This window comes from Gouania willdenowi, chromosome 9, assembly GCF_900634775.1.
Source record: "Gouania willdenowi chromosome 9, fGouWil2.1, whole genome shotgun sequence".
Lineage (NCBI taxonomy): Eukaryota > Metazoa > Chordata > Actinopteri > Blenniiformes > Gobiesocidae > Gouania > Gouania willdenowi.
Window position 1 is genome coordinate 35,956,703 of NC_041052.1, and position 18,101 is coordinate 35,974,803.

General features: G+C 36.3%; 1 protein-coding gene across 3 annotated transcripts in view; it reads right to left on the reverse strand.

Annotated features, from left to right (window-relative positions):
- Positions 1-17,711, reverse strand: part of morc2 (MORC family CW-type zinc finger 2) — a 29,105-nt gene extending 11,394 nt beyond the window's left edge. For 2 of the 3 annotated variants that reach the window (XM_028458321.1, XM_028458319.1), the window contains exons 1-15: positions 17,593-17,711; positions 16,968-17,102; positions 12,296-12,349; positions 12,148-12,182; positions 12,003-12,071; positions 8,411-8,501; positions 8,215-8,323; positions 6,844-7,003; positions 6,644-6,755; positions 5,673-5,798; positions 5,499-5,578; positions 5,338-5,420; positions 3,063-3,148; positions 2,826-2,966; positions 2,588-2,742 (exon numbers count right to left, since the gene is read on the reverse strand). In XM_028458321.1, the coding sequence (XP_028314122.1) occupies positions 2,588-2,742; positions 2,826-2,966; positions 3,063-3,148; positions 5,338-5,420; positions 5,499-5,578; positions 5,673-5,798; positions 6,644-6,755; positions 6,844-7,003; positions 8,215-8,323; positions 8,411-8,501; positions 12,003-12,071; positions 12,148-12,182; positions 12,296-12,349; positions 16,968-17,035 (1,369 nt within the window). In that variant the 5' untranslated portion in view covers positions 17,036-17,102; positions 17,593-17,711. The remainder of the gene's footprint in view (positions 1-2,587; positions 2,743-2,825; positions 2,967-3,062; positions 3,149-5,337; positions 5,421-5,498; positions 5,579-5,672; positions 5,799-6,643; positions 6,756-6,843; positions 7,004-8,214; positions 8,324-8,410; positions 8,502-12,002; positions 12,072-12,147; positions 12,183-12,295; positions 12,350-16,967; positions 17,103-17,592) is intronic. The other variant, XM_028458320.1, reaches the window with a different exon arrangement.
- Between the last annotated feature and the right edge of the window lie 390 nt (positions 17,712-18,101).

Sequence of the window (18,101 nt, forward strand, 5' to 3'; positions counted from 1 at the left end):
AACTTATATCTACCTTTTAATTGTATCTTACTCATTATTTTAAACATACATTTTGTTTAATTATGGGTTTTTATTTATTAGTATTTTGTTTCCTCACAGGAGTGAAAAACTAATATTTTCTGAAAAAATTGATTAATATTTCTAAAAAAAATTATGTGGAAAAAATAAAATGCATATGCATTTAAATGTGTAAAATATTTTTTTTTAAAATCGTAAATCGAATCGAAATAGCAATATCTGTCAGAAAAATCGCGATTAGCTTTTTTGTGAAAATCGTGCAGCCCTAATTCTGAGGTCTATTCTGAGTGAAATTTCTTTCTTTAAAATTGAGAACTGGTCAAAACTAGCTGAAGTTGTTATTGTGGAAGCCTCACCGCTTTTTTTCTTCTCCCTAAATTCTTTGAGAATTTTTTGGCTGATGCCGCCATTATTCTACTTTTTGCAGAGCGGCGTAAGTGTTATAATAATTTCTATTAATGGCTGCACCACACACCGTGAAACGGAGTCCAATCACGGACAAAAGGTGTGAGTTTTCTGTTATTACTAGTGTGCAATAACAGAAAATAGGTGAGGCTGCCAGAGGAGTGAAGACATGACGTTATGTTTAAAGTCTACAGCTCGATCCCCAAAAGTGTTACACTTTTAAAATTCAGGTTTGCTTTTAAGAATAAAGAGCATGTTTTGAAACCATTGTTTTTTTGCTTCTAAGGTAAGTATTAATCCCGTAAGAAAGTGCATTTTAAGATCCTTAAGACATAAAACATTGTTCACTGTGACTAAAAGGGATGTTCATGCTCCTCTGAGAACACACGCACGCACAAACACACTCCCTTGACGCAGAACTTTTACTGGTCAACCTCTGAGTCACATCACACAGTAGCCGATTCAGGCTTTACTGGGGCTACAACAAAACATTGACTTACTCCCGGCCGAAACTCTGTCCCTGTTTCCTTCCTTCCATGCCTCCTGACTTCATTCCTTCCTGACTTCCTTCCTGACTTGCTGATTATCCCTGAATTTTATTAAGTTTGTTGTTGGAGCAATAGAACATCAGGTTTCTGCCATAGTTTAATAACAAAGAGCAAAAATTCAAAGCGGGATGCATATTAGCACATTAAATGTGACAAAATTATAAAAAAACAGTCAACAGTGCAGAATGCCAACTCAGTCTATTCATGAAAAGTAATACAGATGGGCAAGATTATTGGCCAGTATTTGCCAGAAATTGTAAAATCGGTTCATATCGGTATCAGTTTATGTGCTGTTTGATAACAAACAGAAAAATAAATATGGCACTTTTTCATAACTGAAGCTGAATTAGTTTCCTTGTTTTGCACAAATAACATTTATAGCTCAACCATATGTTTACATGTTAATTTCATGGTGATATACAGTATATAATGTGACCTAAAATCAGGTTGGGGTAGGGAAGATATGTATGGTATACATTGGTATTGGTTAATATAGGGAAGTGTTGTCAATAACAGCATAGTGGAAAAATAATAATACCAATCACCTCTATTTTCAAGTAAAATTTGCAATTTGTGTGTGTGTGTGTGTGTGTGTGTGTGTGTGTGTGTCTGTTGGGGCTAGAGCTGAGTAAAAAATGAAAAAAAATTCATCTCATCAATTTTTTTTTTAATTACTCTAACTCCAGTAGTCTCATTTTATATTCTGGGGTTAGCAAAGTCGACTACTGCGCCTGCTCAACGCGAGAGTGTATTCAATTCAGTGCAAACATGACAGACGAAACTCGCCTAGGGCTGTAAGAATAAATCTATTCGGTGATATATTGTGATATTTCATTATCGTATCGATCCAAAAAAACATCCAAATAAAGAAAAACAAAACAAACATTTAATGTTGTTAATATTTGCATAGCACATAAGCTCCTGTTCACCTGGTGTCATCAATGCATTTTAGCTTTATTTTCATAAAACATACTGGGCACTTTTATAGATGTATGTGGTTAGTTTTTATTAAAATGAATTTAAACAGAATTAGAATCAGTTGTAGAAGCAAAAGTTGAACTTTTTTGAAAAATGTAATTTGACAGTATGATAAACATACCTTCTATTTTTGATATTTGTACTTGAATTACAGTTAGTTACCATTTACTTATTCTTTCAAGTTTAAAAAAAAATGAAATAATTTAAATATCACGCAATTTTATATTTGTTAAGGTGAAATTTGTAATTATTGATATCGTGATATATTGTATTGTTTAGTATTGGGGTTTAAAGGGACATATGGTATCGTGACATGCAAATTGTATACTGTATCATCAGATTTATGGCAATGTACAGCCCTAAAGCCAGCCTAACTTAAGTCAGAATTTTGGAACCAAAGTAAAATTTGGAAGATCAATAATGAATCAAAATCGAATTGTGATTAATCGATTCAAAACCTTAGTAATCGAAATCTAATCGATTCCGGAAATTGGCCATGATGCCATCTCTAGTTGGGGCATCATGTGATGTTATAATTTCTTGCGTATTTCAAACCGACCCTTTGACATGTCAGTCGTGTTATTGAAGATTCAAAATGTAGTGGTTCAAAAGCAATCGACTGAAGACAAAAGACTTACCGATGTTGGTGTCCTTCCAATACTGAACCAAATACTCCCCCATGGATTTCAACAGATGTCGGTACTCTTTAGCATCTGCAAAGTCTTGCTTGTTGTGTGTCGGCTCCAGAACTAAATAAGGGACATCCACAACTCCCACCACCCCCCCACATGCCCTATGACACACAAAAACAAAAGTTAAAAACTTCATAGTGAGGCTTCCTTCTTAGATTTCAGAGCTTGTGTGTGTTTTACTCACATGCCTCCTTCCAGCTGAGGGCCCGTCTTTTCGTACATTTTAATGAGACGAGAGCAGTTATACACAAACATCCCATCCAGGTCTCTCTGCTCAATGTTCACTCCAAAAATAAAGCTTAACTCTTTGGGCTCCTTCAGTGCTCTGAGGATCAACACACAGTTGCACATTCAGGAAAAGAATCAGCAGCTATAAAGAACCCTTGGATGCAAAACATCCAACCAATCAACTGTATTTTACTTCTGTTTGGCTTCGAGACTTCTTTTTCTCATCTCAGCATCTCTTCGAAGCATCATGGCTGCATCCTGAACCTTCCGCAGCATCGCCTGAAGAGGAAACAATACATAAAGGTCAGCAAAGAGCTGAAAGTCAATCAACACCAAACACGTTTTTAGTGTTACAACAGTACTAGCATATCTTTAAATGTTGTCACTTAAAAACAATAACAGAAAAAAACATGGATTTCATACACAACTCTTTTTAAGGTTAATTTGATTTCCTTTTCACAAAATGTTGCCTAAAAATAATCCGAATGGTCAGTGTATATTTTAGTCGCTGGACTTTCCGATAAAAAACAAAAAATGATATTTAAATGTAAAACTCAGAAATTAAAACCCAATTCTTTTTCCTTTTATTCAGTTTTTTAAAAATAAAAAAGAATTGTTTGACAGAAACCTTTTGTGTGACCAGAAGCTGCTGTATTCTAAGTAAGAGCGCGTTTGTAGGAGAGAGAAAGAATTTTATGTGCAATATTACTCAGTCCTCATTGTAAAACCCCACTTACTGCTTATATATATATATACATATTTTTTGTTTCTGTACTGTTATCTTACTCAATATATATTATAAATTTTAGCCTAAATTTTTCCTTTCTGTATTTGTATCTAGCTTTCTTGTTTGCTTGCTCATTGTGTCTTTGGCTGCTCTAACGTGTGAATTTCCCCACTGTGGGATAAAATAAAGGATAATCTAATACATTTTTAATGTTTGGTTTATCCTTTCCTGACCCTTATGAAGAATAATGCCTTGAGTTTTAATCTTAATTTTTTAATTACCGTATTTTCTGGGCAATTGAACGCACATCTGTATTGGCAGTATTCCAAGAATTTCAGCAATTTTCCAAGAAAAATCCACATAAAGGCCGCTCCATCACATAGGCCGTACTCTATAGGCTGATGAGGGTGCCCTTTAAACGACTCGGCCAATCAGAACGGGCAGGTAGGCGGGCCGCTGTACTCCAGTTTTGTTTAGCTGTGATTTCAGTGCATTCTGCGGAGTTTCAACTGATGAGTTTACGTCTACACATGAAGTCACATTCTCACTGCCTCACTACGGCCTCAGAGAGGAGCGATTGCTGAGTCAGAATCTGGACGTTATCGCTTCTGATAAACCCATTGAGGTGATCTAGCAATTTTTTGCTGTTCATTGATTTGTTCTATTATAAGTTGGCTGATTTTGACTGTATCCAGGCTGCTGCAGCGCTCTCTCTCTCTCTCTCACACGCTTTGACAAATTTATGCCATTTATTATTTCCTACTATTAAAAATTGGAAAATGCATAAGAGCCAGCACTGCTCCCTGATCCAGAAATTTCCATTTATTACTGGTATTTTCTTTTCATTTAAGCAATCATTTTATTTTATGCATAGAAAATGAAAAGAAATATTCAACAGATGTAAGACTTTTACTGTCATTCGCTCCCACGCAATTTCCCTCCACTGGGACAACGTCCTGCATATAAACCACGATGCATCCATCCCGAGATATTAAAACTGTGTGAGATTTCCATTTTCCAACATTCTCCGAAGCTCGTTTTTGAACGTTCAGTTCACAGAGACATACATAGTGCTGCACAATTAATCAAATTTAAATCCTGATCACAATTTTGATTGCCATGATTAAATTAACCTGATCATCGGCAATATTTACAATTAAAATGTAGGCTCTGCTGCATATCAAATCAGGCACTTTCTTAACCGTTAGTCAGCGGCAGCTTTGAGTAATTTGGTGGAGTATGAGAGCTGTAATTGTTTCTAATGTGTGGCATTACATGAAAGCACTATGTAATAGTGTATTAATTCATTTAACCATTGGTACATTTTAAATTATTGGGATAATTTTTTTTATAGGGGGTATAATTTTTATTTAAAGCTTCATTTTGCACTGTAAACTGGTCATATATAGTTTTTTTTTTTAAAGTAGTGCAAAAATAAATATAGATTTTTCCTTAACATAATGAATCATTGTGATTACAATATTGATCAAAATAATCATGATTACCATTTTGTCCATAATTGTGCAGCCCTACAGAGATGTTCAGCCATTTTCACTCGACACATGTGCTGAATCTGACTGAAAAATCCACACAGAGCGCCCTGCCCTATTGGCCGCATCCTCAACTTTAAATGAAAGTAATAGTGTCCTATATGCAGGATAACATGGTAGTGACCAATACATTGTACATTCTCAAACAGGATTAGTGTGTGTAGCAGATGGATGATGGATCTTCATCTTACCCGTGAATCTTTTGATAGGTCGTCTCCTAAACGGGTCTCCAAAGCCAAACGTTTACTTTCAGCCTCTCTGGCTTTCTCCTCCGCTAGGATGAAAAAACACAAAGATTGTCTAAATCTGAAGAGATTCTCGAACTGATGGAAAAAGTAAACCACTGACTTACCAATTTTTGCAAGGTGATCTGCTTTTTTCACCTCTTGTTCTGCTCGAGTCTTGAAGCGATTCGATGAATATTTATAAAGCCTTTAACCCAAGAAAAAAAAGCATTTCTAAAAAAATGTAAATACTGTAATTTAAAAAGTAAGAATCTGAAGGTATCGCAACGTTATCACATTACCTTGGTTTGTAAAGACAACAGGAAAGCCTCTTGGTCCTGACTTTATGGCCTTGGATAAAAATCCTCATTCTTGGATCAATGTACAAAACAGCAGCATACGCTCTGAACGATTTCTTCTCTGGCTTCCTGTTTATCGTAACAACGTCTGTTAGTCTCTTTTTAAAGTCTGACATAAACAACAAATGAAACTACTAAACAAATTCTGATCAAATTCACTTTTTCATGCATTTAACCCAGTGGTTCCCAAGCTTTTGACCACATTTTGATATCACAAATTTCTGGCAAACCCCAAAATTTTTATTTCTAGAATTGATTTTGGATCATGTTTGGTATACTATGTAACAAATACAGAATGGCCAGGATTAGCGCTCAAAGTGACAAGATATACCAACTCAAATATATTAAATTTATTTTCTTTATACTGCATTTATATTTGACAAAGTGAAAGTATAGAATACAGTTGTTTAGGATTGAGTGTTGTTTTAAGTTGAAAAAGTAAAATGTGAAATTTTTAATCAGTAATTTCTTTTATCAATTACCAGTAGGGCAGGACGTAATGGACCAAAACCCATATCTCGATATGTTTTCTCAAAATGGCAATATGCCATATACATCAGAAAGACAATTCTAGGTTAAATTTGCTGATGCAAAATGCCACAAAGGCACATTTATTAACTTTTTTACTTTGGGATTTTTCTCCTATAAGGGACAGCACATGTGAGTGAGTTCTGTAGTGTGGCTTGTTTAGGGGAACGTCTGGGTTAGGATGCACTCAGAAATCCATCAAACTGTGCTTTTCATGCTGTTCTGAGAAAACAGTGACTGTTAAAACAAGTAATTTAAAACAAAATGGAAAGCTTGATATATCTTGAATCTCGATATACTGCCCAGGCCTAATTACTAGACATTTCAAGTAACCCCAAGGTTGACAAACACTGGTTTAACCCTTTTCCGCAAAGTACAGTACTCACACTCCTTCTGCCACTAGCCCAGCCATCAATATGTCCTGGTGGTCAGTTTCAACATCCAGCTCTGGTTCTCCCGTGTCCATCAACTTTAGATTATAGATGATCACAAGAGTTCCTGTGAATAAAATACAGCACACAGTTAGATAACACTTAGCTCAGGAGCTAGCCCCTCGGTAGCATCTGTAAGAAGAAAAAGGCCTCACCACTGGCACTTTCTATTTTATCAAACTGCTTCATCAGCTGTTGTTCGCTTTTAAAAGGTGAGTATTTGAAGATCAGTTCTGTCTCAATGGCGTATTTCTCTGGATCGGACGTCAAGGGCTCTTTAGTTTTCAGATCCCAGGAAGGAAGAGGAACTATCACCTGTATAGAAAGGACCATAAGCAAATTTCATTTTCCACATTGTGAAACTAAGGCTGCATTCTGACATAAGGTCTTAATGCACAATATGGATTTGGAGATGACTTTTGTACGTGTCCTCATTCATATTACACATTAAACCTAACTTCAATCAGTTTACAGTAGAGTATGAACTGAATGCGATCCTGAAGTGTTCTTCAGGCACAAAAGAGGTTCTGGGGCAATACGTGACCATTAGGAATGTAAAATGCAAAATAAAAAAGTGATATAAAACCGGAGAAAATCGGTATCCCCTGGCCGCTGGAGCGTGGATGCATTCAGCGTTGAGCGAAGGTGGAGTTACGTTGGTGGGGTTTTTAATGCCATAATCCATGTTGTTGGACTTTTAAATGATTATCCTATGAATTCTTTTTATAATCCTGTTGTCTCAGTGATTTAAAACTGCCAGAAAGTCTATCCCTCCATGTTAAAGCGTATCTGGACTATTAAAGCACAGGTATTGAGTGTTGTATGATATATCATATATATGTGGAACGTCATAAACAACAACACTGCTTACAAATTTCAAGCAGCATTTTGGATTTATTTTGGCAGGTCCAAAACGCAGCTTTCAAAGCCTTTTTTTTTATTTAAAGAAATAATAATAAAACCAGTTAGATTGGTACATTTCTTTTCATTCAACAATTTCTCCAACTTTTGCAGTCAAATTGTTTTTAGTCAACAACAAATTGTTACACCTTTGTTACTCTTCACTGGGAATTTTTTTTAAATCGTATCTTGAGTTAACTATTGTTTTACACCCCTAGTGACCACGCAGACTCGCACCGTGTTCACAGAAGTAAACATGTGTGTTGCACTGATAATATGTAAAATATAATAAATATTTAGTCATTCTAAGACCTCACTGTCCACTACGTCAGTGAATTTAAGGGCAGATTTGATCAAATTGGATTTGCTTTAACATTTGCCTTTTGTCTGAACGTAGCCTAAATGTTGCATACTGGTTCTTTTAGGGCGTAAAAGGTTTGGATTCCACAAAGTTTTCTGTTGGTCTGCTGTCATCATACATCTTCATTAAAAAAATTTTTTAAAAAAAACCCATGAACTAGGGACTTGCTGCAAAAAAATTAAGCTGTTTTCTTTTTAAAACATTTGTGTTACTCTAAAGTTTCACTTGTACATATCAAAAGCATTGGTACAGGTGCTTCTCTGACCTCATCGAGTCCCTCCTCTTCATGAAACGTCCGCGATAGGAAAAGGCATGTGAGCGTGTTATCTTTCTTAGTGAGCAGGATGAAATCCTTGCCAATTCGCATGGAGCCACTGTGGATGCAAACACATTCATATTCAGTTTGTCAATTACAAAACATTTGTGGGAAAATAATCTACACATGTGAAGAGAAAACTCACGATTTCAGTCCATTTCCATACTGTCCGATCTGAGTGGACTCAGGAGAGCGTTTGCTTGATTTTCCAAACTGAATCACGTGAGTGGCCTCACCTGGGAGAAAAAAACAGGTTTTGAATGGCAAAACCACACTGAACAACTTCACAAACCTCAGTGGACTCAGTGCATTGTCATGAATCTGACATTAACATTCACTATTTGCATGTCATGATATGTCCTGATACTGAACAATACAATATACATCAGGATATATCATGATATCTATAATTACAAATTTCACCCTTACAAGTACAAAATAGTATGAAATACAATTTATTTTTTTTAAACTTGCAAGAACAAGTAAATGGTAACTAACTGTAATTCAAGTAGCAATATCAAAAAGATGTGGTATGTTTGTTTATTAGGATCCCCATTAGCTTAAAGGTACAGTCTGCAACTCTCATAAAAGTGACTTTTGATCATATCTGCTAAAACTGTCACTATGTAATGACAGCTTTACATCAAACTTGTAGTTTGTGTGGAAAAAAAAAAAAACAGGCTCATTGAGTCCCCCCTGCTGCTCCTGCAGCCTTTGGCAGATTGCCACAATGCACCGGGACCAAGCAAAAAGAACCAATCAAAGCCAGGATTGTGTTTGATGGGCTGTCTGACAGCTGTTGCTCACAGGCCCCGCCCCTTTCCCGGGCTGGAGCGTCTTCTTTTTTACAGTGTATAGTCTGGATGAGTAGAAGATGGAATTGGTGACTTTTCTGCTTGAAAGGTAATTACTGCAGCTTGATTTACATTATGTTTGATTTGTAATTGTTACACTAGAACTCTGTGGTGCAAGTGTTTGTTCGTGTGCGCGCAACATCCTCCGTTTGGGTGCTGTAAGTGACACTGTGGTGTTGCTGCTGCTGCTAGAATGGTGTGTGCACATAGAGAGTGAGAAGCGCTGCAGTAATATGCTTTTAACAGAGCATGTTATGTTACTGTGATGTTGCTGTCAGACTAACGTTAGCTTGTTAGCTCCTCTGAGGGAGGGACTTTGGAAAGTTTGGAGGCAGGGCAAGAGAGCAGCGGGGAGGGAGGGATCTGAGAGTTGCGGACTGCACCTTTAAGAATAAGCTATCAGCTGTTCTTCCTGGGGTCCACAAATTACACAATGACAATACAATTTATACAATGTAATTAATAATCACATTACACCAACAAAACAGACATTTCAACCAGAGCCGTAGAGAGAGAGAGTTGCGACAACGGAAGTCCAAAATGCTTGACCGTCACGTGATTCACGTAAGACTGAATTTCGTCCCGGATGTTATTGGTGGGACATTCGAATCCATTGATTTCTCGAGACATAACTGGGATTTCCAGTACTTTGTCATCAATAACTGCATTGTATGTGTATATACTATACTACTATACTATAATATATGTTTATGTAGTTCCAAAAAAAAAAAAATTCCCTAACGTAAATTCAAATTAATGATTAATGTAAACAGCTAACTTATCTGCTTTTTTGACGAAGTCAAGGCCAACATTAATTTGGTTAAAACGTGTTAATACATTTTGTATACAGTATGTATTGCTTTAAATTTTCTTTTAATTGTGAGTAATTTTGTCTGTTTATGTGGTATTTTGTTATTTTTATGTGTTTTTGGAGTTATTTTCAGTGTATTTGTTGTTATTTTTGTGAATTTCTTTGAGTCCTGTTGTCTGTGTATTTAAGGGAGTCATTAGATTGTTCCATATTCCGACACCCTGAAGTGAAATGCACGTTTCTTTTGTAACTGTTCTCAATTTTGTGTTTTTTTAATATCTGTATCCCTCACTATAGAAGCTAGCTTACCTGCTTTTTTGATGTAGTTAAGGCCAACATTGATTAAGTTAAAAAATGTGTTAATATGTATTGTAAGCAGTATGTATTGCTTTGAATTTTCTTTAATTTTCTTAAAAAAATACCACACGTTAATGGGTTTAGATACGCTGATAATAATAAGAATATCCAATATGATTATTTAAATGTCTTAAAGTTCAAAAGTGCATCACAAACTGTCTCATCTGCTGTAGCTTCAATGCGCTACAATAGTAAACTGCTCACTTCCGGGACAAAATGTGAGGCTCCATGAGCCGTCATTGCTTTAAAAAAACAAACCATTGGAGTGAACGGAGTTGTCGCAACTCTCTCTCTATACGGCTCTGATTTCAACAACTACAACTAAAACAAAATCATTAACAACAGACAAATACTTACTCTTAATAAATAACATGTCTTTAGGGATTTTTTTAAATTATAAATATTATGTTGTTTAATGTCACTTGGTAATGAACTCCATTCATGCACAGCTCTGTATGTTACTGAGTGCTGTACTAATGAAGTTCTTACTTTGGGTAAAATAAAACAATGACTAATTGCATGCCTAGTTGAAGAATGACGGGTTTCTGTACTGAAAAAAAGCTTTTGGTATAAATAAAAAGGAGTTTTAGTTGTTATAATATTCAATAGGAAGACCATCATTTAATATAATAATCTGTTTTTAACTTTAAACCATATGAGATTTTTATGCATTTTAAGAACATTTGTCCTGTGTCCACATGATAGGTATGTTTATTAAACTGTCAGATTATTTATTTTTTTATTTATTCAGTTTATTTCCGACATGGTTACATTCACTTTTTTTTTTTTTACATTTTTTTTTTTTTGTACATGCCGAAAAACGAGACGAGAGAAGCAGTTTGCTTATCTGGGTCCCGTCCCCTGTTTTACCATCGCAAATTTACATGGGTTTACATGTCTCTCTGGTCAAACATTCTTGAGTTGTTCTGAACAGTCCTTTTTTGTGTATTCTCATCTGTAGTCAGTGTTGTCTTGTTTTTATTCCCCCTCCTCTCTATCGTTGTTCGTGTTGGCCTTGTTCCCTGCCAGACGTTGTTAGCATTCCTCCAGTTCAAGAATAGTTCCTCTTTCTAAGGTGTTTGGAAGGTTTTTCCCTTTTCATCCATAATGTCACCATTTTGGACCCACAAGTTTGCAGCTTGTTTTGTCTCTACGTCAAGGTTAATCCAGCTGTTGTTAGTTCTATTGGCAGTGTTGTATTTTCCACTGTTAGATTTAACTTGTATAAACACATTATGATATCTTAGTTCATAAGCAAGGTAGTAATTTCATTGTATTATATCTTAGTTCATAAGCAAGGTACATTTTTCAAGTTTAACTTTGGCTTCTACAACAGATTCTGGTTCTAGGTTCTTAATTTTTTTTTTTTTTTTTTTAAGTAACCACATACATCTATAAAAGTGTTCAGTATGTTTTATGAAACTAAAGTGCAATCAACTTCCAGCAAAAATGCATTGAGGAGTGATGTAGTTCAACAAGGTCTGATGTGGTTCACTGACACCTAGTGACAAGGCTTTCACGTGCTATGCTTATGTTAGCGCAATTAAAAGGTTTTATCGTTAAAAATCACAAATTCAAAAATCAACTTGGACATTTTTTTTTTTGGATCTATACAATAATCACGCAGTGAAATATTGCAATATGTCACCAATTCATTTTTTTTTTTTTCTTACATCCTGATTATCAAACGCTTCAGATTTCCACAGAATACTTACTTGGATCCATCCCCGCGCCGTCATCAAGAAAACAGAGCATAAAGCCACCTCGAACTTCTGATCTTTTCTCTGTCATGAGTAGAAAATGAGAATGTTAGAAAGAAAACATATAATTTGTTAGTAGCGTGTAAAATCTGTGTCACACCTGTATAGATGTCTATTCGTGTAGCGCTAGCATCTCTGTGAAAACAAAAACCAAAAAAAAAACAGCTGAAAGAAATTTCAGGCCACACTACACGAGGTATTAACTCTAGCTATTATAGCTGCATAACATATCAACAACTTTCAAGTACCGTGAATTGTCCACAAGCTCTGCCAAGGCCCCAAACAGGAACTCATGGGTTGTCCTGAAACCAAAACAGAAACTTAATTTCAAATCTGATCAACTGACAACAAATAAAACAAGGAGCACAACAATATCTAATCAGTCTTTTGGTATTTGCTAACATAGCGACTTAACAATAACACTCAAGAAACTACAAGGTTATTACCAGGAGCCATGTATAAAACCATTAACTAAAAAATTCTTCAGGGTGTATTCATTTATCTTTACACTAAAACCAAGTAAGAAACCAATGTGCTGTGTTTTCTTTTTCGGTATTACCCAAGTGTGATTATTACTATTTATATGGTGCTGCAAAAGGATATAAAACTTGAACTGTAATAACACATTTGACAATCCTGATTTAAATGTGTCTTATAATCATGTTTTTTAGTTTTTCACTAGATTGACGTAAATATGGTGAATTATAGAAACAATTAGTGCTGGGCGATATGGCCTTTTTTAATATCTCGATATTTTTCAAGCTATATCACGATATACATCTGAATATTTTGCCCTTGCTTTGAGATGATGCTTTGATGCATATAATCGAACCAGAATGGCAATACTCAGTATACAGTGATGTTTTGTCTGTGATGTAATTGGGGTTTCCCCTAACTATTATAGCATAGCATAGCATACCTGTTTCTTTTTTCAGAGGCAACCCCCATAGTAAACCTTAAAAATCATTAATTAACCATTAAACCATTATTTTACAATATTTCAGGTAAGTCAGTTAAAGCTACATGCTAAATATCACACAGGGACCTTTATTAACAGAGGTGTAGAGAACAGTATCATCATTTATGAAACAAATTATAAACAACTTCAGCTGACCAAAGTGCTGTACTTTTTTTTAAATTACAATGAACTATCAATTATGTGTTTATTATTACTGATAATTGTGAATTTATCAGATACTATTATCCAAAGTATTATAATATAGTTACCCCTACTAACACCCCTGACTGCAGCCTGCAGTTTGGACGGCGCTCAAAGTTCAATAAACCAATCGTGTTCAGACTTACTCTAACTCTATAGAATTATGTAACATAAAATTATTCATATGGCACGATTTATTTATTTTGAGGTTAACTGTATAAGAATCACACAGCACTATAGCATGCCGCATTGAGCTCCGCCCCGAACTGCGGATTGCAGTCAGGGGTACTTTGTAAAGAAGTCTCTTTAAGGGAGCCATGGTAACGTAAGGTCGGAGTTCAGTCAGACCTGCCTACCTCCTGATTTGTACTGAGAGCACGGATGTTACTTTTCTGTTACCGTCCCGTCTAAATTGACATAGAAGCAGTGTTTGAGCTTTCCCTGCTTTCAATAAACGTGCAGTGTGACAGTAACGAGTTGTTTGGAGTCCTGTTCATAATGTTATCAACCCACAGAGACCTTCGGATCTCTACAGCGCGCACGCACTCACTCACATTCTGAAGCCAAAGCCTTCCAAAATATTTAACCATTATTCTTTTTTTTTTTAACTAACTAACCCTTCTTTTGACTCTTGTCTCATAATGTTGTTTCTGCGGCTGCAGAGGTGAGTGAGAGGAGGAGGGGGTGCTAGGTCAGCACGTGTGTGTTGAGTTTCACTCAGGGTACAGAGCGGGAGAGAGGCGGGGCCTTAGCAACAATGCAAAGTCACATTCACATTCCCAAGGCAAGTAACAAAAAACATGCAAAAAAGTCAAACTATAGGTCATGAAATAATCAAAAACATTAAAAAGAAATAGTGCACAGTAGACAAAAAAGTTGTGCTTTTATTCTTCACAGCCCAGAGGGGTATTTCATCAAACCCAGCTCAGGGTTATGTCCTGGTTTAACCTGAGAGTCCGACTCCATAACTGGAATGGCCGTTTCATCAACGAGAAAACACCTTAGTTACCAAAGTAACAATCCGTGGCACAAACCTGCTCCCGACCAGGTTTAACGGTCCTAGATCTATCAAATCAACTTTTTTTGAGCTTTTAACTTTGTTACAATGTTAATTCCTTCTCAAAAACACCCCCAAAGTATTATTGGGATTCCTTCCTGCATCTCTGAGAAATCCTCAACAACCCTGCTCTCTGAACTGCTTCTCTGCCCTCTTCTGAAAAATAAGTTCAAATTCTGGTGACGTCACTCGAATTCTGAACCGTCCCCTCAAGAAGTACCTGCTGCTGGTGCTGCTCCTCCACAGTGAACATACACACACATTCTCTCTGGGGCTAGAGGCATGTGAGCGGCCAAAGAACATCTGTTTGGATGGTCATTGTCCTTTCTTATACTTTTAAATACCGTTTTAATGCAGTATTTTAAAAGGACATTAAACGGAATATCATGGTAAATGCTTAAGATTTTAATTCTATAAAAATTACGATAGAATTATAGTCTTATTACGTGTTTAATGTGTACCGTATTTTTAATTAGTTTAATTTTAATCAGTCTTCATGTGTTTAAACCATCAGTAATAAAAATATGCCTATAGGGATATGTGCGCATCAATCGTCTCCATTTGCTGCACCGCGTATGTCCATATTCATTGAGAATCCAGATATTGAACATGAGAAAGCTCTAAATAAACAGAGAGGGAGGAGCTGTTCAGAGACAGTAACAGGGCAGAGCAATAAGGCTCCCCGATGACAAATCCATGAACAGTATCTCTTTTCGGGAGGTGATCAGTGTGCACATCTCCAGTGCGCACTGCTCACTCATACCAGGAGCAGTGTTGTACGTGGCATCCAGCTGCACACACAGCTGAGCTGCTCCCTCCATTCATTTGAATTTAATGTTTAGTGTCAAATTCCAAGAAACTATTCAACAAACACTCAAAAGTCTCATAAATTACATATTTAATTGTGAGTTACAGTATCCTGCGATGGACTGGTGACCTATCCAGGGTGTATCCCCGCCCAGGGCCCAATGAGAGCCGGAAATTGGCACCGGCAGACCCCCGTTACCCTGATAAATGGGAATTAGCGGGTTTGAAGATGGATAAATGGAGTTACAGTATCGTCTTTTATTTAACGCTGACAGGAGTTAAAAACGTATCAAACTCACATGATCAGTGTGTGATCAAATGCTTCAGTTGTTATCTATGATAAATTGACAAAATAACACCATATTTAACGCTTTACTACTTTTAAAATGTTCAAAGCTAAGCTCTGACCACTCGGTTCGAAGGTAAACCATGATTTTTGTTTAAAAAAAATTGTAGATAATACTTTCATTTACTTACTCACTTACTGTATGTAGTTTGGAGAGTTGTTCTTTTTTTGAGCAGTTTTCTTATTCCTCTGATTGGCACTCCAATGGCTATGGAGTTTTGGTCATCATTGACATATTGATTAGGAAGTTATTGCCGGGCTGTGGCTGTGCTCAAAGCGAAACGTGCACATTCCTAAGCGAACACAGCATTATAAATTCTGATTCTGATTTTTTCACCACGTCTTTATAACCTAAAGCGCACCTTGGATGTAACCTGACATGTTTGTGTGTAATTAATTTTCCCACTGGGTTTTTTTGAGTCTTTCCTTGTCGAAGGAGGGTCTAAGGACAGGGGATGACATTTATAATCCATTTGTTTATGCCCAGTGAACATTGGTGCAAACTTTATTCATTTATCATGCGCATGTCCCATAAAATTAAACCAGGGAAGTTGCACACGCTATTTTACTTTGCACCTGCAAATATACCCCTTTATAACACTACAGAGTATGTACACCTCTTTGTACATCCAACCTTTAAACACATACTCTTTTGGCCATAATTGACAACTCTACTTAAGCTCCCACTATATGAATGCATACTTCTGACGGGCACTGTACAAGTCTTCTCAAATTATAGAGCTGAGGAAGAGCGATAAAATCCATCATGTTTATTGTAGAGCTGGGCACTATATTGAGTTTCAAGATATATCGAGTTTTCTATTTTGGCGGTATAGAAAATTACAATCTTGCCTATATCATATATATATATAATTTCATATTAAAATACTCGTTTTAGGAGTCGCTGCTTTCGCTACTACTCAGAACAACATGAAAAACACAGTTTGATGAATTACTGAGTGTGTCCTAACCCAGACCTTCTCCTAAACAAGCGACACTACCGAGCTCATTCACACATACTGTTCCTTATAAGCAAAAAAAAAAGAAAAAGGCAAAAGTGGCACATATTGCTCAGCTGTTTGTTAATAAATGTGCCTTTGTGGCATTTTGCATCAGCAAATTTAACCCAGAATAGTTTTTCTGGTCCAACTTAATTTTAATTAAAAATATCGACAATTATATCATCATTTTCAGTAAAAATATCAAAATATGACTTTTGGTCCATATTGCCCAGCCCTAGTTTATTTTCATCAAAGATCTTGTGGAAGTATGAATGTCTACTTTCCTTGTGTATGTATGTATGTAATATGAACTGATGTATATAACATTGAAAATGTCAGGAACACAAGTTTTGCAAAGTGAATGAAAAATGGGGGTGGAGATAAGTGCTACTTCACCGCATCCCTTTCAAGCAGTGTAATTATTTATGTCATCTACAATATTTTTGTTAATACATATCATGTAGGCTACACATGGAAACATGTATGTGCACATTCTACTAAAGCTTTTTCCTGTTTGCATTAAATTGCTCGAAATAAATGAAATACTTACGAGTTGGTATGCAGGTACTCGAAGGTGAGCTGAGCCCTGCTCAGGGTGCTGTAACAGGAATAAGCCATCGCCACTCCCGTGTTTTCCTTCTGGTATCTTCTGCTTTTCTCCAGGAGTTAATCCAGAGTCCAGATCCTTCAAAAGAAGAGCATGACTCATCAGGTTTACTGACACTAACAACTCACTAGCCCGGGTAAACGCTCATCCCGCGCTATGGTCAGTGTGCACACACGTGGGGACAATGTAATGTTTGCCTACATAGTCCACTCAGATAGGAGCCAATATAGCATATATTTCAGTACAGGAGTCTGCTACGAGCATGGTTAGAATTCATACTCACAAGAGTTTGAGTCATATTACAAATATTCACACGACACTAACGCTCCAGACTTTAAATGACAAATGTTTACCACGTCTTAAATGTAGCTAACGTTAGCAGCTAGCGCGCAGGAGCACAAGACTGTTTACGGTGAAGCGGAAGAAGCTAGCTAGCAACCGCGGTGTTAGCACTAAACAGACGTCGACTATAACAAGTCCGGTTCATTCTATCTGCAGTGTAAAAGCAAAGCATCGGTTGTTTTCACATTAGTCACACAATCATAAAATAAACAAATTGCAATGTTACATTACGTGTCATCAAACTCCTCAGGCCGCGAAGACTCCAACCACCAACATTATCCAACAACTGAGACTGTGTACGCCCCACCCCGCCCCCGGCCTGTGGAGAACCCGCCTCGTTGCTGATGCTAGCCAATAGAAAAGCACGTTGTTACGATTCTAAACCCTGATTGGACATCATACCATCTGAGACAGGCCATACCGGAGGTACATAAAGGTAAACTTTTAAAGCTATCAAAATGAATTTAGTTGAAAATAATAATTGAATTGAAAAATATGGAGTTAGATTTGAGTCTTTATTATTTTTTTTAATTTCAAATATAAAAAAAATCACTTCAATAAAAAAAACAAAAAAAAAAACATTTTTAATCAAAAAAAAAAAAAATTAGAGAAAAAGTGTTCAAATCCAGTTATTTGGGTCTCAAATAATTTTGGGGGTATTTGAACACTTTTTTTTTGATTGAATAATAAAGACACAAAATCTACTTCCATAGATAAACAATTTAGTTGTAATGT